Source organism: Epinephelus lanceolatus, chromosome 9 (assembly GCF_041903045.1).
Source record: "Epinephelus lanceolatus isolate andai-2023 chromosome 9, ASM4190304v1, whole genome shotgun sequence".
In the NCBI taxonomy this organism is placed as follows: Eukaryota; Metazoa; Chordata; class Actinopteri; order Perciformes; family Serranidae; genus Epinephelus; species Epinephelus lanceolatus.
The window spans coordinates 19,075,401-19,099,975 of NC_135742.1; the positions used below are offsets into that span (position 1 = coordinate 19,075,401).

The following is a 24,575-nucleotide window of genomic DNA, read 5'->3' on the forward strand; positions in this document are numbered from 1 at the left end:
CTGCAAGGCTGGCAAGTTTCTTCTTTGGAGAGATTTCTCAAGAGCTTGGCACTTTCCCTTCCTCAGATACCAGACTAATCCAATGCATGGACCATAAAAGTGATGAATCAAGTTTAGAAGGCAATCTCGAATTCGTCTCATGACTTCCTCATACTGAGTGTTCTGTTTTCTATGGGATGGAAGATAGTTTCACCTATATTTTACATGGCCAAAGGTGGGTCTGACTGCTCAACTAAACCTACATACAAATTATGCATGGATTTTTCAGCTGCTTTGGGAATTCCTCGGGCAGGTATGTCCAAAGTCCGGCTCAGGGCCAATTGTGGCTTGCAGACTTATTTAAATGGCCCTCTGCGTGACTTTTTGAAATGTGGCCACACAGTATTGGGTAATCAAGCATGAATGGTAGAGAATCATTTAAATTCGTCTTATATAACACGTAATCCTTTCTCCTCCACCAAATGCATCAAACAATTTTAGACAGACTGAGTTAAACACTGCTAACATTTAAAAGATGAACCAACAACAGTGCTACTCGCCTCAGACTTTTGGAAATTCTAGCTTAAAACATGACATGGCACCGAGCAGATATCCCATGCAGTGTACCACTGAACCCAACAACAAGCCCTATGATATACTTCCATATGTGCAACAAGCACCCAAGTATTTATTATAAGTTTTAAGTTAGCAGCTGTTCCAATGGCACCTCCTGTTTGCTAGTGAGCATAAAACAATCACACAACAGCTGTTTTTTTGGGTTTTATTTTGCAATTTTCTGAGCCAGACTACGATTCCCATCAAGGCCCCAGGTGGCCACACTGCACTGAAAAGCATTATGACACAGCACAACAAGAACTGCAGGCACAGCTTGCCACACCTTTGCCACAATCTGCTGGAGTGCCCTGACATCAGATTATGTCTCCATAACATTACACCTAATAAAGTGGATTGACAGCCTCAGTCCACTCTTCTGATAACCAAAAGCGTGTCAATTAAGGCTCCAGTGTTGTGTCGTTAAAGAAGCCAGCCACACAGAGAAAAGCAGTTGATTATTTAGCTGTCTGCTAGTGGGTGGGGAATCATCTGAAGTTCAATTAATGAGTTTTGTGAATTGTTGCTGAATCATTCAAGAGAGAATTCCGATGCATCTAAGAATCAATTATTTTTCCCACCCATGTGGTGCATGCGTGTGTGTCTCTCTCTCCGTCTCTCTGGAAATCTCTACAGTTTCAAGATGCGTGTGTATCTGTGTCTGCTCCTTTCTACCACTACAGACAGAGACAACGGGGAGGAAAATTTCTATAAAAGCAAACAATTTCCTCCATCTGCAAGCTGATCCTCGATTCCAGGAGGAAGAACTCGTAAACCAAAGCCATCCAAGAAAAGCGCAGCTCATTTCATTTGACTTGATCTGTTTATGAAAACCCATCCAGTGGAATATGCCCCTCTATTACTACTAAAAAGAAGAAAGCCAGACGCTGGTTATCACCTTCCCCATTCCTCTTTTAGCTTAACTGCTTGTTTGAGAGTCACAAAAAGCAAACAGCTGCAACACAGTGCAGTGTCTTTCGGCTACCCCACAAGGTTTTAAAGGCATACTATGAAGAATTTTCCTAAAAAATGATGTACGTGGGCTCAAACAGAAGTAGTCCCTCTTGGTCATCACTTATAGCCCACTAGAAGTGTGTGGCAGTGTATTTATTTGCAGACACTCTGCCTTCTGCCTGGATTTCCTTTTTTTCTCTTACTCTGCCATCTTCAGGACGTCTCTGGGCTGCAACTGTAGGGCAGTGGGTGTTGCTCCCAGCCCAAAAGAGCACACACGTGAGATCGGGACTTTAAAAAAAAGGTAGCAACCAGGTCCAAGACTGTAAGCCAAGAAAATGGTGGAAACAGCACTAAAAATGCAAATACAGCTAGGCAAAAACACCAACGGGAAAAAAACTTGTTCCAAAATCAGAGTGAATGTGAGCTTGGCTTTCACCTGCTGGCAAGCACTGAAGAAGAGGATGAAGAGCTTCTCTGTCAGACAGGTAGATGCTGGCAGTTAGCTTAGTTAGCTTGTGAAACTATCGGCTTTTCTATCACAACAAATGTAACAATCCTACAATAGTAGCCTGCAGTGTACGTGCGCTTCTTGTGGCGTTGGCTGAGAGGCCAAGTTTGAATGTTGTGTTTACTGTTTGCAGACAATAACCAACAATTTCTGTTAAGTATACCATTAATAGTGCAGTGGTTAGCAGTGTCACCTCACAGCGAGAGGGTTCCCGAATCGAACCAAGGGTGGGGGATCCCTTCTGTGTGGAGTTTGCTTTCTTCCCGTGACAGCATGGGTTTTCTCCAGGTACTCTGGCTTCCTCCCACAGTCCAAAGACATGCAGGTTAATTGGTGACTCTTATTGGCCGTAGGTGTGAATGTGAGTGTTAATGGTTGTCTGTCTATATGTGTCAGCCCTGCGATAGTCTGGCAACCTCTCTCTCCCAGTGTCAGCTGGGATGGGCTCCAGCCCCCCTGCAATCCCCCACAGGATAAGCAGTTATGGAAAATGAATTGAGGATCCCATTAATGTGAGCTAAAATGTTCCCGTGAAACTTTTTTTTAATTTCTCTTAATTCTTTTTTTTATAATAAAGGCTATTTGCATTTAATTAAGTATCGCCTTTTTTTTTTTTTAGAGAAAACATTCGGCAAAAACTTTGTTGAAAGAATGCCGTCTCATGTACGCCACATATTTTATATGGGAGTAAGGAGAACAGAAAAAAAACTTGGAGGTCTGGGTTGATGATTCATAAACACAACTGCTGCGCCAAGAGACAAATATAACATTCTGAGGGCAAAAATAAAATCAAGTCAAAGGCACAAACATTTTTGAAGATTGTGAGTGTTTGTGAAAGTATTGATATTATTCTGGTTTCAGAAAAATACATATTCTATTGCTGGATCTCTCTCAATGTGATTTAAAGTGTGTTTTTGTGTTGGTAAAGTTAGTAAAGTAAAGTGATTGTTTGCATATTGCCATGCACCTGGCTGCCACTGGCCTCTGGGAAACGCCAGATATACCATATATGCACTGGATGAATGACAGCATCTCATATCAACCAGCCTGCTGGGATGAGGTTTGACTCACCCTGTGCTGAGATCCACTTTGATATGCATGTCCCTGACTTTCAAATTCATTTTGATATGTCGTCTTGTCTTCCATGCTAATGCTCGAGGCAATATCATCCACAGTTAAACTGTACAATTGAGACTCTACTATCATCCTGTTTGGTGGCAACAAGAGTCTATTACTCAATAATATAATTTTCAATTGTACAACAACTGCATTATGCGATACTGCCGTTCACGCATGGCCTGTTTGGTAATGTGAAGCTTTTCTCAAGTACTAAGTATTTCTGGTGCCTGGTTATGGATCAATTTTCACGATTAATGTTTTTTAAAAATATGTTTTAGTCCTTGCTTACTCCTCATGTTTTCATCATATTTTCAAAGTAAAAGAAAACTGTTGTGACTCTTTTTCAATTTGACTTTTCTATCCAATATTTTAATTTTTTACAGATAAAGGCAGCAGGCACTGAGCATTTCTTCTTTACCCAGTTCCCTCCAAACTTTCTCCTATTCTTTCTAAACATCCATACTTTTATTAATGCACACTTCTAAAAGTGGGGAGGCAGAAAACACTTCTTGAAGTGTCCCAATTCCATTCTCCTTCTCCTTGAAACAGCCTCAACTTTATCTTTACACCATTTACTTCATTACCCCATAACTACTTCTTATGTGATCCCTCCTCCTGTCACCAGGCAGCCCTTGGTTACTTCAATCACTTCCTCTCCCACACACCCACACCCCGCTTCTTTATCATCCCTTCTTTCCCTCTTTCTCCCACTATCTGTTTAGCTCTGCGTCTGGTGCACGCTTTGAGTTCACAGCCTAAGCCTCGGCAAGTGGGCCAGAGAAACAAAGAGCTAGTTGATGTGCTGCCGTCAGTGCCTCATCTCCCATGATGCAGTCAACATGGTCGACCAACTGTTTTAGCTGGGGCGAAGGACTAGAGAGAAGTGCACACACTCATCGAGCACAAGAAGACACGCTCGAACACCCACAGACACGTAACAGTACTTATGTACACATAACGTCCGTGCTAAATAGGGTGACACAAAAAACAGTGTAAACACAGAGAGTAACAGCGAGCTTAGAGATGAAGAGATACTTGACATCTTTAAGGTGACTGATCGACTGCCAAGTAGTATAAAAACTTCTACAGTCAAATGATACCTGCAGGTATCAAATGAAGTACTCTAATGATATCGGTATCACTGTAAGGGTACTGGTATTGGTACAGGTATGAAGGGTGGCACCCAACTCAGAATTATGGCAGTCACATTGGATTAGGCTGTTCAATACGAGTATTCGACTATCTATTTCTTTTTTTCCTTACAGAGTTTCAGAGTTTGAACAGGGTTCAGCGGAACATCAGGTTGACAGTGACATTCTCGTAATATAACAATCAAGCCAGCATGCTAAGTACGCTGACGACGGATCGAAATTATGTGACATTTTGCCCACACTAAGTATCAAACAAAAGCCAAACTGTGTCGTATTAAGTTGTAGTGAGCAGTAAATTCAGCGTTTCTAAGCAGAAAGCAGAAGATATCATCATCTCAGAGCCTGACCAGACAAAGCTTCTCTTCCTCCCGATAGCTGCCTCCGTCTCACTCAGAGTCTCCCTGGGTCTGGGTCCACAGCTGCCTGCACCTGATAGCAGCACGTCACTTTACAGCTAAATCTGGGGGCTGACACATCCCCAGAAAAAAAAAAAAAAAACAGCTCGATTTGTAGAGTCAGTCGACTGAGGGATCTCCCCGACTGATGATTCAGATCTTTGACTTTCAGGGGGCAGCCCTACAACTATCAAGATTTTTTAAACAACACCCAGATCAAGTGAACAGAGGCCTTCTACAAGTCAACAGTATTAACAGATGAGGCAGTGTCTACAAATAACCAACATGAAATATTCGTACAGCTACAAAAGCTGAGGTCATTTTATGTTCAAATCAGACCTCACATTAAAAAATACTTAGACTCCAGGGTCGAAGGGTGCCATTGGAACTGAAATTAACAGTGTTGCATTGTCCTTTGTCTCGTCACCTCTGCACAATACGTGGTGGGCACACACACTGTCTGCCGAGCCAGTCCAGAGCGAGCATTCCATGGGCCATTTAGAGTCAAAGTCATCAGTGCATCATTTAAAAACCGCAGCGTTTAATGGGGCTCAGACTGCCTTTGTTCCTCGTATTGCCTAAGGGCACACATTTTGGCATAGAGGATGCCTCTGCACGACGTCCAACTATTTGGTCTCAGTCGCTGCCTCTGATGTCCGCTGGTCTGTGTCTGTCACTCTCATTCTCTCTCAGCTGGTCTTAGTCGTCTCTCTGTTGGTCTGTTTGATATCTTACTCCCCTAAACCCCTTTTTCTTCATGACTACCTTTCATCTCAAGTCTTGTGTTCTTTAAAACCACGGATGGCAAAAAAGAGCATTTGCTCTGATTCACCACCCCTTTGAAGGAAACATTAACTCACACAAACAACACAATCTCTCTTACACACACAAAACTAGCAACACAGACAAACCTATTCCCAAACACGTCAATCTCACTCCAGTCATGCATGAAGACAGACACACATGCATGCACAGACAATCTATGGCTGCCATGAATTTGATGCGTCTCAAACAGCAGCTAAACAGCATCTCCTACAGGCAGTGAGTGAAACTGGAAACACCTGCAATTCTCAAGATAATCTCCCTCCTCATCTGTTCATTCTCAAAAGGGGAGGAAAGAAAGGAACATGACAAAGTCAGAGGGCAGAACACAAGGAAAGAAAAAAGGGGGATAGAAGCAGAAAAGCTCACTAGACAGAGTTAAAGTTTCATTTTTCTTCACTTGTTGACCTAAAGTCACCTTGTCCTCAGGTGCCCACAGCTACTGCAGAGGAGTGCAGAGGACAAAACCCCACAGAGGGATAGCAAATAACCAAGAATGACAAGCAATGAGATCCAAAAATAAGGTTGTAAACTGACAAATAGCTAAAACTGTGGACTTACATCCTGGAAAAGCCGTCGGTCCTGCGCCAGACGTTTGGACGCGAGGGTTTTGGTGACATGATAGAAGGTTAGCAGTGCTCTGTGCTGCTGCAGGCCATCCTGACCCTTCACAGACTCCAGTAGAATGGGGATGAGCTCTGGCCACTGCCTGGGGCAGTCCAGACGGGCCACCTTGGCTATCAGCACTGCAATCTGGGTCGCTATCTGTGGGAAAAACAGAGAGAGAAAATAAATTACCGGAGGCAAAACATAAACACAGCAGAAGGTGGTTTTGCCGAAGGAAACTCGACAAGAATTTTGCTACAGCTCAGACAGTCTGGATCACTTAATATAGTAAAATGTCTCCAGGTGTGCTTTTAAATGAGCAGTTTGGACACGTGGGACACAAATTATTAAGCTATCATATTATATACAAAACTATTTGCATACTATCCTATATCTATCTCCTCTTAGAGATCATACAGAGTAAACTGCTTTTCAAAACAGAGCACTTGTAGCTGACTTTTTTTCAGATCTAGCATATGCTGACAATGAGTTGACAGCTGCGTTTTATACATCCTGCCAAGATACTATTGATTAATTGATTTATTGGGGACCACTTTAACAACAGCAAAACAATATCAAAACATCACTTCACAAACTTGTCGTATGCTCAGTACTTCCTAAACACATTCATTCTCACTAAAAACTTAGTATTGGAGTCTGACTTTGAAGACAGCATATACAAGTTTCGCTTTTGGTTCAGTTTTAAATACTGAGGTTTGGGTGAAAATGCATGTGTTTGGGAAGTACTGAGCATACAACTGGATAAGTTGGACTTGGATTCTACTGCATGAGTTGTGTGAGAGTTTGTAAATGGATATTTTGATTAGAGATGTACCGATACCACTTTTTCCTTCCCGATACCAATTCCGATCCCGATCCCTGAACCTTAGTTATCTGCCGATACCGAGTACCGATCCAATACCAGTGCATAAAATAAAAATGGATGGGATATGAATTGTTGTATGTCTCAACTCCTAAAACTCAGCTTGACTCAAGATGGCTCATAGTGTCACCTGAGATTCAGTTTATCAATTCACCACTGGCTGATTTAAGAATGTAAGGTATTGGGCGTCGGTGGCTTAATGGTAGAGCAGGCGCCCCATGCACAAGGCTGTCACCGCAGCGGCCCGGGTTCGAATCCAGCCTGTGGCCCTTTGCTGCATGTCATCCCCCCTCTCCGGCTGTACTCGCCGATACCCGATACTGCATTTCAGGCAGTATCGGAGGCATTTCCGATACTGGTATCGGTATCGGTACAACTCTAATTTTGATATAGCTTTGCTGTTGTTAAATATGGTTCCCTATCAATAAATAAATCAATAAGTTTGCCGTTTTCATACAAGAAACATACATGAAAATTCAAGGTAACATGGCATGACAAATTAATTTTTGTGGGTGAGGTATTCCTTTAATTTTTCACACTTTTCACACATATCGTTTAAAATAATAATACCATTAAAAAGCGAGTTAAATGAGCAGGTAAAGTTCATTTGTATCCACATGTTAGAGGTGCTTGGTGGGAACAACAGATACACACTAAGTTTCCAGTTTATTAAGTACACTCAGCTAAAACTAATCAATTCTAATACAACGGCCCTGCAATAAATCTGACCTTTACGAAGGTGATAAAGTTTGTTTTTTGTTGAGACTGTTCTACAGGTGTTGATTTTGGAGGCTGTATTTTTGCAGCGATAAACTGTACTGCGATATGCTGAAAAGCTCTTGTTCACCAAATTTATTTATCAATAATGGCAGACAAAATTTGATGGTGCCGTTACAACCCTATAAATCCCAGAGGTAATTTGTAAATAAAATCAACAGACTGTTTTATAACAGTACGTTAAAGTCTACGACATCTTCAGCTGACCGATTATCTCCTATGAGGGCTGTTTTATTTTTGAATCACAAATCTATTAATCTAGCCCATTTTATTACAAAGTTTAAAGCCTGTTCACTTTTAGCTCTTTTGATCCCCATTACTGTTTTACAGCACAACCTACAATCAGATACAAATAAAAGAATGAGAGTTTATTGCATTGTCTATAGCATGCACGCTCTGATAAACACACCTATATGCCATTAGCAATGTAATTTAACGGAGTAATAAATAATTAGTGAGCATGTAAATTTAATTTTCAAGTATCAATAAGTCATTAAGTTTTCCAAAGCCAGGTAAGATCACAAAATGTGCTTGGATCATAGAGCTTATAAATGTGAACTGTCCACACAGCGCTCGAACACCCACACTCACATGCACAACCCGGTTGATCTGATAGACTGTGACGAGGGAGACATATGGTGTTTAAATAGCATTCATTGCTCGCCATATGGACCTTATCAGTCCTGATGTTTCAGGGCCGTCCCTCAGGGATACACAAGCTGTAGGAAGCAGGATGGATGGCCAACATTTGGTGGCACCTTCCATGTCCCCTCAGACAGATGTATTACACACAGCTTGATTCTGAATTATTTGTTTGTTGCAGATTTTCCCCAAGAAGTGTAAAATGATGGCTTATCAAAAACTTTTGGGACAGGGACAGACATTTAAAGTAGTTTACAAGTTTGAGAACACCCAATAAATTATCCTAAAGTACTCAAATACTCGCATTTCAGGAAATAAATGTAGGCGAGTTGGCCATGTTTAGTGAACAGGCATTGATATCACCAGTTGTTAAAAAAAAGTACACTTACAGCACGTTTAAATTAAAGTTTTACCTCCGTCCCTACATTTTCATTTCATATAGACTAGAATAAAACCTGTGAATTTCTGTCTTTGTCTATGTTGAGATCTGTTTGTTTGGATAGAGCAGCTGGTGAGATCTGACTGAATCTATATACAGAGAAGAAAAATCACAACACACAACCACAACAAGTGGTGAAAATACACCTGCCTTCAAACCACTTCCTCTATGATAACAAAAACTCCAAAGTCTTTTCCCCGCACCTCATACTTCATACCTTGATTGCACAAGGAGGCAATGCAGAAAGTATTTTTTCAGATTTGACCAAATTATAAATAGAAACAATCACCTATATGCCACAGTTTGACACCAATGCAGGTATCATTACAGTGGGGAGGACATGTACATGCTGTTCCAAGTTTTACAGACCTCTGAGGCAAAATTGGGATTTTAAGCAAAATATATAAAATCCACTTGTCAAAACAAATTAATCTTTGATAGCAGTGATTGCAGAGCTAGTGTTCATCATGATGGATAACTAGGGCTGTACCCAATTTAATTTTGTTAACATTCAAATCTTCTCGGAGGTCTCTGAACGAAGCTTCAAATGTTGATGAAATCATCTATTTAAATAATATGATTCACCTGATTAAACGAATTCATCTTTTCTTATCAAATTAACTTTCTTTAATGAAAAATGTAATTTATGGCATTCCTAGATTACTGCTTGATTGCCCCATTAATACAGGTGCGTGCCTCCCTTCGTGTGTGGCAAGCGGGAGACCAAAGAGTTTTGTTACTGCAGTGAAAATTATTGAAAGGCTAAATGCCAACAAATATTGACTAAAGTATAATATATTTTAGGTAAAAACATGTTGTGAATTATGGAAACAATTACATCTATCTTTTTGAATACATTTCTGACTTTTGGACATTACAGCACTCTGGAGTTAGTGGACACGTTTGGATTACATGAGTCGGAAAAAAATCTGATGGAACTTTTTTGTTTTACTAATACCGTTTTTTTGTTTTAGTTTTGAATTGACATACATCAGAGGACAATACATTGACATACTACATACAGCGTACATACTATTGAACAATAACACAGTAACAACACCATACACAAATACAAAATCAAACAAATCATAACTGATGTCGGGGAAGGAGGGGTGCAGAATAAATACAATAAAGGTCATTCATGAGCCATTTTCCCTGGATAAGATCTTATAATAATCCAGGGTTATTCATCTCCACGGTCTTTTAACCACTTATCTATATTAAAACACCTTGATTTGTGTGATTTCCAATTCATCATAATGATATGTTTAACTGACATAAAAGCTAGTGCGATAATGCAGTGTATAAGCTTCAACTGTATATTTTCTATCATTGTGCCGAAGAGGCAGACCAAAGGACACCGAAATATTTTTACATCCAGGATAGAAGACAAGCTCAATATCACCTTGTCCCAAAAACATCTCACTGGGGGGCAATGCCACCACTGATGCATGAGTGATCCTGCCTCACCACAGCTATGCAAGCATAAATGTAAAAGGGAGTAATATACGCCCTATGCACCACTTTTATTTGTCAAATTTTGTATCGAGCACATTTGGATACCATTGTTGTGTCTCTTGGGACAGGCTCCCACCGGGCTGAGGTCAGGGATACACCCAAGTCCCTCTCTCACTGATGTTTGATGGAAGCTAGGCTGTTTGAAGAGGTGAGGTACTATGCATATATACACTGCCGTAACTACTCTCCTTCCTACAGCCCAATGGATAACCCATTTCAAGCTAATTTAGAACTTCTACATTTATATTTTCAAACCATCCTGCATTTATTTCAAAACAACATAGCAAAAAAATGTAATTATAAGTGAAATGGGCTGTAACAAAGGTGGTATGATGCTCTAATTGAGATTCTTTGTACATTATACGCTAAGAAAATCTTAATCAAAATGCGGGAGTTTCTTTGTACCAGTTTATGATGCTGAATCTTCGTTTTTAACTTTAATGTTTCGTATCACGTCCCATTTTTTTCTCACTTACCTGATTGACAGGCTCATTGAAGTTTGTGATGAGACCAGCACGCAATGATGTCTTCTCCTCTTCTGATAAGGCACTGTGAACAAACCAACCAGAAAGACGATGAGAAGAGGTAAGTGGGTCGAGAAAGAATGGAGCAGAGCAAGAGTAACACAATATCTGGACAAAATCATCACAAAAGAGTACAATGCACATATATTTTAATGTTTGTGGTTAGCAAAAATGACACCTCCTGATAGCTATGTCAACCTGGAGATCAGGAAAACACACTCTCAAGCATTACCTGTTTGACTAGTTAGCTGTTTCTTTAGTCATGCACCACTTACAGCAGCTTTATTAAATGGATTTACAGTTTTCAGGATGTGGGAAGACATGTGCAAAAACACAGGGCCAAGTTTTGAACCCTTTCGCTTAAAGACGAGAGGGCTCACGACTGAGCCACCATGTCACATTGTGACGAGAGCGTGCCAGTCATCCTGGCATTGTTGAATGCAGCTCTTATCCTAAGAGACTCCTCATAATTTCATTTTAAATTCTGGACATGCAAACCTCAAACTTTAATATGGGGAGGATATGAATATGACATCAATCTGCCAAGTTGTTATGGGATCAATTAAATCCCTTTATAACACCAGTGCAGGACCTGCCAGCTGCCTGATTTAATCAGTAAGCTTTGGATAAACCCCCTCCTCTCCTCCAACTCATTTCTTGTAGACTGCAACATGAGCCTGAGGTTTTGCACGCAGAGTAGGGGGAGTGTGCAAAAGAGTGACAGTGTCAATCTGTAAAAAACAAACAATTTTTACTATAATTTAGCCTGTTCTAACTACTTCAACTGCTGCTGGAGCTCGACGCTGTGGGAGAGAGTGTTTGATGTGAGGAAGAGTGAGGAATGACTCACGCTGTAACCTGAGGCTGAGAGAGAGGAGGTATGGGTGGAAGACAAATTACTACGGGGAAAGAGTGTAAATTACTGAAACAAGATTTACAACACACATATTTTGAGAATCTGGGAGCGAGGCAAGCTTTAAAGAAATATGGGATGGGAGATTAAAATATATATTAACATAAGCAAGTGTGTGACTGAGCCTTGTTTTGTGTTTGTAGGCAAAAGAAACTAGAAAATCTGAGCGATGGGTAAAAAGGAAAATCAAGAAAGGCACAAAGATTATTCACTGAGTAAAGTCATCCTGACATAAGAGATGTAAAACACCAACACTTACATTTTCTGGCTACTGTCTTATTTCAGTTCAGCTACATAATGTGTTAGTAAGGATACAATTTAAACTTACAATACATATGCACAGCAATATAGTTAATTCAGTGTAGCTTGTCTAAATATTATTTCATTACCTAAATAAAGTTTATCTGCTTGAGCATTTTTTTTCAGTTGTCAAAAAACAATATAACAAATCAGATCTGTTCTGAAAACAACTCTATCGTTACTGTACGTAGCTAAGATGAGGATCTCCGTACACTAAATCTCTCAATCAAGTTGCTCCTGCCAAGGGTTGGGTGCCGTTTACATTTAAACTGATACTGGCACCAGTTCTGGTACCTCATATCCAGTATCAGTACCTTTTTTTTTGTCACTTTACTTTCTCTGCAATAACAAGTTTCATTTTAGACCAACCTGCAGGGGTAACATAGTAAACTAAAACACAGTCACAGAGCTTCATGGCCTGCTTCTCAGCTTTGGCAGTTCCATCTAAACACGTGTGTTCTCATCAAGAAGTGCGCTCAGGTACAGACGATGGATTTATTGTGAGGGTGCTTTCAGACCTAGAGTTGTCTTGCTCATTTTGTTACAAAGTTGCATAGTTGCCTACAGTTGGTTCGTGTTCTCACGTCAGCATTTACAAGCGGACCAGATAAAATGCCTTGCGCGAGAAAGCTGCTCTTGATTGGTCAGAATTTCCATGCAGGAAAAATCCAGGAAGTAAACAAAACGTTGAAGAAGAGTACAGATAAATGTGACACTTTCTGATGTCACAGTGGAGGGACAACTACGCGGTTTGATTTTAGTGCTGGTCATCGTGGACTATATTGCTGTCATTGTTCATTTTAGTCAAACCATACAGTTTGAAAACGAGGCGCGGCTCCAACTAGAAAACAAGGTTTTGATGCATTGGATGTGCTGAATGTGCATATTAAAGCAGTACTAGTCTGAGTGGGCGGAAGTTCGCTGCATAGATCAGCCTCTCATTGGGCGGAACTAGCCACCTGCTGAAGTCCCGCCCTACCACCTCCAGTTGTGTAGCAGTTTTCAACACGTCCTTTACTAACTTTTGCAGTGTTTGATCTTGCAGGGATGTAGCCATATTTCTGCCATAGTTTGCGTCCTGTAGGCGATATTTTTGTGGGTGTGTTACACCAAAACTTGTTTCCCCCCGGCAATATTTTTGCAAGCGCACCGTTGCTGGCACTGCCAAGAATGATTGTGATTGGTTTAAAGAAATAAAAAAAGCCAGGACTGTAACATGCTCATGTTTAACCTTAAACAATGTGTCATGTGACTGCAGCTGGTTCAGATGGAGGTTGGAACACGTTCTCATCACAAACGAACCGCATCAGAGTTTATTTGTAACTGGACCGGGATCACCTCTTAAAGAAGGTCTCGGTCCGGTTGTTTTGGTTTTCACCCAATTGCACTTGCACTTAGGGGGCAAACGAACTTGACTTCTATTGAACAGAACCAAACAGGGCAGGTGTGAAAGCACACTTAATTTGTTCTTAGTAGTACCAACAAAATGCAGTCAGTAACCATAAAAGTATCAAGCTCAGTATCCAACACCTTATTGGGCCTTTGATTTTCCACTTCTGCTTGTTCTGATGAGTTGTTTTTGGACCAAAGTTTGGAAATATTTAGCCATTCACACAGCAGGTAGTAGGGATGTCCCGATCCGATATTCAGATCGGTATCGGCTGCCGATATTAGCAAAAAACGTGCATCGGCATCGGATCGGACTGCATGGAAAAATGCCGATTCAAGAACTCCGATCCAGTTTTTCACGGAATCCGATCCAGGTTTTCTGGCCAGCCCAGCGCTCCGCGATTCAAGCAGTCCATTCCAGTGATCCGCTCCAGCTCTTACTATCATTTCACCAGGCCAGCATGCAGATGGCAGGTACACATGGAGGGTAGGAAGAGTAGTGGTCAATTTAGTTAACTGACTATTTGTTTTCTGCTCTGGTTTTTTTAAAATGATATTTTTGGGTTTACACTCTTACTGTTTAAGCAAAGAGCACTGATGTCATTGTTTTGGGCACAATTAGTGAAACTGGAGCCATGGATGGACTATTGCTTGTTTAAACAGTTGTACAATATTGTGTGTGGTTTTTTGTCCCCTCTGTTGGTCCCAGGAAACAGCAGCACCAGGCTGGCACTGACACTACTAAAATAACTGAAAAGGAAAGGCTGCATTGTTTGTTAAATGTCAATGTCTTGTGGTGTTAATCTATTTTTTTATTTATTAGGGGGCCAAAGCACAAGCGTGTGGAGTCTTGCTGCTATTTTAATTTCATTGTTAGACATTTTAAAGATTTCTTGTGTTGATTCATTTTCTATTTATTAAGGGGCCAAAGCAGCCAAAGCAAACCAGCTATATTTTTTATTTAATGTTAATGTTCAAGTTTAAAGTTTGTTTATTTAACCCTGTTAACAATAAACAGGTCAGTTTCTCATACCAACTGTTGTGGATCATTCTAACTAACCCGATTAAGTAGTTCTTCTTGTTAGAGTAATATCGCTTGATCAAACCTTTTCTAACATGACTGACAACAAAATAAGTGAATATGTATAATACGTGCTTGGATCGGATGAGTATCGGTATCAGCCAGAACTCAAGGCTGTAATATCGGTATCAGATTGGAAGTGGAAAAAGCTGGATCGGGACATCCCTAGCAGGTAGTGCCAGTTTTAGTGAATATTTCCTGCAGTAAATTGCTTTGCGTATTTAATTCAACAAGCACATTACTTTTGTAGGATACATTTTGGTTTCACTCTGTTATGTTCATATCTTTTTTTCAGGCCATTCTAAGCAATGCTTTGCAAAGTGTTTAAAAACCCTTCCAAGGAAAAAGCATCTCAGCAAACAGGAACGCGTATGCTTGTCAGCATTTTTTAAAGAGTTATGCAAATGTATGCATTCTGGACTTAAATTAACCTGTGGTGTCTCGTAAGCCTGTGTGGGCTGGGCATGTTTGTATTCATGACACATAAACAACATTCAAAAGTCAAACTAAGGGCTGACAGTGTTGGGGAAATTCCTCACATAAGCCAAAATGAACATACCTAATATAAATTTGGAAATCGTTCTCCCAATCATAACTTTCATAAACATCTTCTCAGTTGCAGGGCAATTGTTCTGGTTGCCTTAGATTAGGGATTCTCAAAATCTGACACTGCAGAACCGCCCTCTGCCATAATTGAGATATCTGACAACTGTCTGACTGCAAACAGAAACTGCTTCGAGTTACACCTGATTGCTGGTGCACAATTTATATTATTATAATAACTTGACCTGTGACTTTCAAAAATGTCAGTTTTAATAATTGTATTTTTAAACTGGCAGAAACGTATGTGCCTCTCTGGGCTGAAAAGTTAATGCAGCAGAAAAATATTCATTTGTTATATTAATGTGGCACAACAATTAATCATCCCAACACAAACAGAAAAAAAATGTGTCTGTTTAATTCTGGTGCTAACGGTCTAATCAGGTTCACCTGCAGTATACAGAACCAGTGTGTTTCGGCTTGTGGTCATCATCACGATGATCCCGATCTGGTCTGACAATGAAGTTGTTATTTTTGAGTTTTGATCTCTTCTGATGTTTTCCCATGTATGTGCATCTTGAAGTACGTGAAGTTATGCCAGAAATCTCCTCTCTGCCTCTACAAGCAATCCATTTACCCAAGAGACAGCAGTTGCAGAGAGCTACGCATTACTCTGTAATATTTCATCAGTGTGTGATGAGTTAAAAACTACTACTTTGACGAATTACTGTGATTTAACACCACTTCTAAAATACCTTGAATTATACAAGTAGGTGGAAAAGCCACCAAATATAGTGATAACATTAAGGCTGCTCAGTTAAATTCAGTGATTCAGATCACTGGGCAGGGAGGCCCGAGGTGATGTCACTTACTCATCCGAAGCATCACTTCTTCTTTTTTTTTACCAGAAAGGGAGACTGAAAACATGAGGTCTGTTTCCAAACCTGGCAAGAATAATTTCAAATGCCTGACACTCAATGTGCACACATCTCTCAACAGTCTCTGCACTCGGCACACATGAGCTAGAGGGAACACTCTTGAAATTGCTTCATTTGTCACACCAAATTTGAGATCAATCAGCGCTTGCATTATGAAACATGATTTCTCGTGTATCACCTCCCATTCGGCCCGACTTAATTTTGGGTGTGTCACAATATCTGTCAGTTTAACCACCTGTGCTGTAAAATATTTTTAAACAAGAACACATTTCATATGTGGAAGACCTTAAAGAATAAGAGAGACATTTTTGTGCTTATTTTCTACTTCCCATAGGGATATCTCACAAATTAAAGTAAAAGCTGAAAAGCTGTGTTAATAAAAAAAGTCATAAGAGGGAGATTTTCAAAGTTATGAAAAAGCAGTTGACCTTTTCACAGCAGATAAAGCACAGGTGAAACTAATGCCATTAATGATGGCGCCATTACACTTAAGTGTCCAATTAAGCCGTGCCGGTGAGCTGGCACGTACAATATCAAAGTTGTAGAACAGGCAAACTGTTATGGAATACAGCCATTGTTTAAAACAGTGGTTCCCAACTGGTGGGTGGTGGGTCTATTCTGAATGGACCACAAGTGACTCGGAAATGTGTCGAGTTTGTAAAAATTTTGAAGTACAGTGAATTTCCAGCACAGAACGCTTATTTTGAAGTGCTGTTTCCTGCTGTAGAATAAGGGCGCATTCACACTGGTGCTATTTGGTCTGCTTCCATGCACAGTTTGGTTTGTTTGGAGTGGTGTGAACGCTCATTCGAACTCTGGTGCGGACCAAGCGAGCCAACCCTGGTCCGCTTGAAACCTGGGGGTCTCAGTTCACTTGCAAGTGAACCCTGGTGTGGAAATGAACCAAGAGACGAAGTGACGTAAAGCGCAGTGCATTTTGGTGTTTGGTGTTTTTGTGGTGACCAAGCCGGCCAATCAATGAGCTGGGTTTTCTTCTTCCTCATGCTTTTTTTCTTCCTGGTCAGCGGTCATTTCAGGCAATAATGCCTCCAAACAAGTTGTAACTGCGTGATGTTGTCCAGGCCGCTTGGTCCACTTTAAAAAGTGCAGTGTGAAAGTGAACCAAACCAAATGAAGGTGTGACATTTTTCAGCATTCCCCACCCAATCGAACCGAGTCCCCGAGTCTTTCTTATTAAGGGAATGATGCAAAAAAACCTCATTACCCAGTGATGCTCCATTGATCAAGTAACTTATTAAATTGTACCCGCACTAGGAACATCTTAAGACACAATATCATCTACAACTGATAAGACAGAAAAGCACAATATCAAAACAGACCCAAGAATCATCCATTTCTAATGGCTTTAAGAATATTTTTAGAATGGTTTTCTTACAGACTACAAATATTATGTAATGTGGCCCAGGCTTTGTACAGTGACAGCACATGATCCCATGTAGTCTCCAACTGCTGGATTAATGGCAAAGGTCCAAAAAGTAATGACACAAATAACCCATGGAGCAGAAGCCCTTGCGCAGCACTCTAACAAATGGAATTCAGTTTACTGAAGTACAGTACTGACAAGAGTGGGGGGAAAAAACTTTAGGGGAAAACTTCAGAAAGAAAGAAGAGACTAGCAGTAATTTGAAGTGGTCAAAGAGTAGCGACAGAGTGCTGAGGCAGAACTGATTACCTCCGGCCAACTGCTGTCCTGAGAATTTAAGAGCAATTCAAATCGAACAAAAGCCAGCTAGTCAGGTACCCAAAGACAGACCATGGGCTTTGAATACTCAAAGCCGATCTACCAGCAGACAAAAGAAGCACAAAGGAATAAACCAAGTATAAAATCAGAGCACAATGATATGAATAATCGGCATGGAAAGTAAAGCAAAAAAGAGAGAGAAAGGAGGGAAGCTGTGAAAAGTGGTGGAGGCAGAACTGCAGACGTAAGCTATAACTGGTAAAAGACAATGAGGGAAATGAAGGTGATGAGGAATGGGGACAAAAATGCAACGACAAATCTGTGACAAAAAAGATCTGAGGAGAGCAACAAAGCCTCAAAAACAGGGGGAAAGATTAAGAGTGATGAATAGAGACAGAGTGAGAGTGAATGAGAGAATGAAGAGAATAAAAATGAGGAGTAGGAGAGAGAGGAAAAAAAAGCCTAAGATTGAAAAGTGTGAGAGGGGCTGACAGAAATAGGGAACATGAGAGATGAACAAGCACTTACTGAGGCGCTACTCTCCTCCAGTATCTGTCAATGCCATTTTTGAAGTACAGCACAGCCAACCACCTGACGTTCACATCCAGCATGTGGTTATTGAAGATATTCTGTGGGGGGAAAAAAATATATGCTTAGCTAACACTGGTATTGTTAAATCAAATAGGTAAAACCAGGCAATTTAAGGACAGACTGAGTTTAATGATGTGTGACAGCTCGGACGATACCAGAGTAAACAACTCTAAAGTGAAGAATAATGATGCCAGCGAGCCAGACTTTAAGCAGCAGCTCCATTAGAACACAGGGCACACTGACTTTGTGATCTGGAGTGTCTAAGTTGTATACACTAATGTAGTTTTATTATCTTATAAGTGCTTAAGTTTCCGAGCTGTATAATGCAGCCGTAACCCTAGAAAATCTGGCTAAGTAGTGTCACAGTGCTCTCAAAGTCATCCTCATAGACACTACAAAGACAGGAGCCCCATAAAGAGCTGGAAAGTAGTATCATAGATTTGAGTCTTGGCTCTTGTGTTTGCAGGTTTAGGATGTGTAGGGACAAACACGAGTTCAATGAAAAAGGGTTTTGCTTTAATACAGATGTAAAACATCCTCCTGTTCCGTATCAAGGGAATGAAGGGCCATTAGCGGGGCTGCAGAGTGTAATTATTTACTTGAATATGCAAGTCGAAATGTGCCCACGGCCACTAAACTTTTATTAGATGCATCAGTGCGGCCGGAATTCAGCTGGCCTGGCTGACATTTGATTTACTGATGCAGTCCTCTGTGATGTACGGGGACATAATTCTCCTAAATTAAACGAGACAGAGGACACTGCACACCTTCGGCTCATGGACCATGGCGGCACAGGGACAAAATGAGGCATAAACCCAATTTTGAGAACATCTTCTGGAACGTCAAATCATTTGTCTTCAGTGATGGGATTTGAGAACCGGTTTTAAATCGTCATATCCATTGGAATATTTTCCTTTGAGCTAGCTCCAGATTACATTTCAGACCTGTTAGTCCCTTGTGAACCTTTACATAGTTTGAGATCCTCAGTCCCAGTGTCCAAGCTGAAGACCAAAGGGGACAGAGCTTTTGCCACTGGGGCCCCGAGGCTCTGGAATGACCTGCCTGAGGATATAAGGCCGTTATAGTCACTGGCTCCTTTTAAGTCTCTCCTAAAAACATACTTCTATCAGAAAGCATATCCTGGGGCGTCGGTGGCTTAGTGGTAGAGCAGGCGCCCCATGTACAAGGCTGTTGCCGCAGCACTCCGGGTTCGACTCCAGCCTGTGGCCCTTTGCTGCATGTCACTCCCTCTCTCTCTCCCCCTTCACGCTTGTCTGTCCTATACATTAAAGGCTTAAAAAAAAACAAATATCTTAAAAAAAAAAAAAAGAACAAAAGCATATCCTGACTTTGGGCCAATCCCAATTCTCTTCCCTTAACCTTACCCCTTGGTTTCAAGAGCATTTGCCAGATAGATTCCCTTCAACGACGAAGGGGTAGTGTTGAGGGGTAGGGGATTTTACCTACAAACTGGGACGCCACTTCATGCAAATTAGCGCAACAGACGTGTTCACCTACGTTACACGTATCAGCGATGTAGGCTTCAGTATTAATAGCTTCACCGAGAACTCTGTAGATATCATGAATTAGTGATTTTCAAGCGCTCATATTCTAAGTCAGCGCTTACAATCCACATGCAGGGCCAATTCCGAGGGGAAGTGAAAGTATTGGGACAGACCCTTTATCTGAGCTGTCTGTCTATTTTATTGCTATCTCACTGATTTTAAATGACCATTTATTATCTTGATTTTAGTTTTAGTTAGTATGGGTCTATGCTGTCGGACACTTGCAACAAGAAGAAGTCATGGCGGAGTAGAAGAAAGCATCTAAAGCGTGGCTTCATTTCACAAAAAAAGATGACATCAGTGCTGCTTGTAATGTCCTTGCTGTAAAATTATAATGCCTTTTCTTCTGCTCTGTTTCTATACTGCATGTGTTCACACTCTGAGATAATAAAACTGTTGCATTGATGCTGAAAACCTGTGTAATCCTGCTTTTTTCACACAGAGAATTCATCAGGAATCAGTAAGGGAATCGCTAAAGAATCAGACCAATGAGCAGAATCCATAATGGTATTTGTATCAATAAAGTCTTACAAATGTCCATCCTTAAGCTTCAATAACACAAAACTCGGAGTTAGACTGTCGTAGATCATCTGAGGGCAAACACAAAAACTTGGCTGCCTTACACACAAGCCCTTATACTGTATATTCTATATTGCAGATACTGTGATTACATGATGAGCCAGGCACGTCTGAAAATTAAATGCTGCACAAGCCACATTAGGTTTTGTTTTTGTTTTTTTTGGATCTCATATTTGTGGATTGGGTGTATGAAATTGGGAGATATACTTTGGCTTAAACAGGACGTTGTGTTGTCTATTGTCTCCTTTTTCAACAATCTATTCAGGGACCAAAATATAGAAAATAATACATTTTTCTGTGAATGGAATAGGTCTTTGTGCTTAGCTAGGCAGAACACATCCCGGGCCAATTTCTCTACTGAATGAACAGAGATGAAACTGAAATCCATCTTCTCATTTGCACCCGGCTGAGACAGTAAACAAACATATCTCCTGAAAAGCCTGAGTATTCCTTTAAGGATCGAGATAAGCTTTGTCGTGGATGTGTACACCAAAACTTAGGCACTGGTCAGGGCAGAGAGGATGGCCGGCAGCACATAAGCTCTGTTAAAATATTCTATAGACCCAATTAATAAGGCTGGGTGATTAATCCAGTTTTATTTTTCAATTAGAATTTCAGCTTCCAATGATTATGAAAACAACAAGATTCCGTTTCGCAATGATGCTCTTGTTTTGTCTTGTGTTATAAATCCAGCATGACTCTTTCCATTGCAGAGGTGTGCTCAGTGTTGCTTACTTATTTTTAGACCCTCTAGTGACTTCATTTCTAAAGATAAACCACTGCCACCACCAATTAATGCAGGTGCATTATTGAGCTCTCATTACGTTACAAGGCGGAGCTCTCACTATGGCGCTAAGATTTCATTTATTGTGCCATTATCTGAATGTGTCGATTAGCTGAATGAGACCCAAAATAACACTGGAGGGCAAGTCTGTGAGCATTCAGGAGGCCTCTCACTGCAGAGCAGTGTTGGGCAGAAGCGTCACTACAGTAGCGGACGTTTGTAGTTTAACTACATTTCTCGGTAGCTTGGTGGTAGCGTCGCTGTTTTCTGAATCAAGTAACTTCTCAGTAGTTAAGCTCTTTTATTGATCACTTAGCGCGGTAGCGTCCACACAAGCTACATTTCCAAAATCATTTCTGAAGCTCAAACGAGGTGGGGATTTCTGTTATGGACTGAAATAAAACTGTCACCGCTACCACACAGAGTCACTTCCGCATGAACCTGACGGGAGACAGCCCTCCATTCCGAAACACCGCCGTTCCTAACGACCCCACTCCGAAATTGATTTTCAAGTCCATACTGAGTTTCCTGCATCAAACACTGCCGCCCGCTCTCCGTCCGCACTCGCACAATTCTGAAACTCGTTGTACTATAAAAGCTTGAAATGAACGTTCAACTCATTGTTTTTTATTGAAAATATGTCACTGTCTTCATTTATTAGGCCTATGTATAATTTCTCTAGCAGCAAACACGTGTGTATGCTGCTCATTATAAATGTGTTTACTAAAATGTGTTTACTAGCCTCATTTCTAGTCAAAACAAATCTCTTTACACTTAAAAAATACTTGTTTCAAGCAAATTTTCACTTGAAATAAGTATGAAAATCTGCCCATGGAGCAAGGTTTTTTTTTGCTTGCAATAAGAAAAAAAAACTTGCTCCATTGACAGATTCTTCTTCTACTTATTTCAAGTGAAAATCTTCCTGAAACAAGTGAAAATTGTCTAAAAACAAGTTACTTTTTAGGTGATGAGTCTTATTTCAATTGTAATGACATTTGTTTTGACTAGAAATAAATATTCTTGACTAGAGTTTTTGCAGTGTACATACACATACAGTACAGGCCAAAAGTTTGGACACACCTTCTCATTCAATGCGTTTTCTTTATTTTCATGACTATTTACATTGTAAATAGTTTATTTATTTTTCAACAGGACAATGACCCCAAACACACCTCCAGGCTGTGTAAGGGCTATTTGACCAAGAAGGAGAGTGATGGAGTGCTGCGGCAGATGACCTGGCCTCCACAGTCACCGGACCTGAACCCAATCCAGATGGTTTGGGGTGAGCTGGACCGCAGAGTGAAGGCAAAGGGGCCAACAAGTGCTAAACACCTCTGGGAACTCCTTCAAGACTGTTGGAAAACCATTTCAGGTGACTACCTCTTGAAGCTCATGGAGAGAATGCCAAGAGTGTGCAAAGCAGTAATCAGAGCAAAGGGTGGCTATTTTGAAGAAACTAGAATATAAAACATGTTTTCAGTTATTTCACCTTTTTTTGTTAAGTACATAACTCCACATGTGTTCATTCATAGTTTTGATGCCTTCAGTGAGAATCTACAATGTAAATAGTCATGAAAATAAAGAAAACGCATTGAATGAGAAGGTGTGTCCAAACTTTTGGCCTGTACTGTACATACACGCATGTACGTTTTTGACCATGTTGTGACTGTTTGAAGCAGGTCTTCATTCTTGCTGTTGTGGTTTGAGTCGTGTTGGGAGTTAGTGCAGCTCACTGTTCAATAAACAATTGAACTTAACTTTTTTACCTGCCTATCTGTTTGACTGACAGTTTTATTGATCAGTAAGATAACACTGACTTGGCACGAAGTTGGTTCAATTTAGTAAAAAGCTTGGATGTAGCTGCACTAGTTACTTTCATTTTGCTGTAGCTTAGCTTGCTACATTTCTGAGGGTGATAGCTTTGATGTAGCGAAGCTTCATTTAATATTAGAGTAACTAGTAGCTTAGCTCACTACACTTTCCAAGAAGCTTGCCCAACACTGCTGCAGAGCAACAGCGCCAAAGTCATAACTAATGCTACAGGGTGTTATGGATGTCCGACCACACTCACATTTACTGTACTTTGTAAAGAAAACCAAATTTAAGCATATGGTTAAAGTGCTTGAGCACTGCTACTATGTGCCTTCATGTGCATTTTAGTCAGTCCATTGTGCATGCCCCGTATAAACGAGAACAAATTGCAGTTAGGGAATTGTCAACAGGTGAGAGTCTTATGATGGGGAATTATTTTTGATTATGACATCTGTGTTATTTTTATTCATTTTTTTCTTGCTGATAATTTGCCAGTATTTGAGCACCTAAAGGCTAGTTCACATTACACAATTTTCACCGCGATTTTGACGTTGCAGAGAATCTTGAGAGCCACCTTGGGTCGGAGGTGAGTTGGCAGACAGTCTGCCACAACGAGTCCTCCTGTGTGAACAAGCCTACAAGCAAGTTGCCCCCTCGTCTGTGACTGGGACTGGATATCTGGCATGCTAGAAAACTGGAGAAGTGTGACATGACTGACAAAGAGCATCAGCCAATGAGAGGCGGGATACATCCCACGTCAGCACGCAGGAGGACGGAAGAAATGTGAGGATGACAAGCCGCAGGGTTACCACTTGCCAGGTCCGCTTATTAGCCGTGACTTTGGGCTTGTTACTAAAGTGGAGTTGCTTATTTGGGCTTACTTTAAACATTGCCTTCCTCTATATCCGTCTAATAAGTTATTTAAACGCATGATAGTCGCTTCTTTTGGGCTTGTTTCCATAGCCCTGGGTGCTTGTTTCTCTCCCAAGATCTGGCAACACTGACAAGCCGGCAAGCAACAACAAAAATTGGCAGCATCCACAGGATCACAGGGAGTGCACTGTGTTTGGACCAAGGCCCTGGAGGCAGATCTGATTCAACACTGGGAAGAATATCCATGCCTTCACAATTTGTCGTCCCCAAGTTTGGTGACGTCACCGCGTTATCTGGGGCTCTGTCGGCGAGGGCTCAGTGGAGAAATCTTGTGGTGTGCACACACAGGTCGTACAACAGTTGGCGAGACTACCGCTGACAGAAACACAGGTCGCCAGGTATGAACACTCAAAAGATTACGATAGTCTCCGCGACGCAAAATCAGGGTGAAGATCGTGTAATGTGAACTAGACTTTACTGTCACAGTACGAGTTGTGACCAGTGAGTCACCTACAGTTGAAGTTTTTTAAAGTTCAATGAAAAACATTATGTTTCCAAAATCAGTGAATCAAAGGT

The 24,575-nt window shown here is 40.9% G+C and overlaps 1 protein-coding gene across 1 annotated transcript in view; it reads right to left on the reverse strand.

Moving 5' to 3' along the window:
* ipo11 (importin 11) overlaps window positions 1–24,575 on the reverse strand; it is a 199,963-nt gene that overhangs the window by 169,894 nt on the left and 5,494 nt on the right. The window contains exons 3-5 of the mRNA XM_033619880.2: window positions 18,324–18,424; window positions 10,885–10,957; window positions 6,105–6,308 (exon numbers count right to left, since the gene is read on the reverse strand). Coding sequence (XP_033475771.1) covers window positions 6,105–6,308; window positions 10,885–10,957; window positions 18,324–18,424 — 378 coding nt within the window. The remainder of the gene's footprint in view (window positions 1–6,104; window positions 6,309–10,884; window positions 10,958–18,323; window positions 18,425–24,575) is intronic.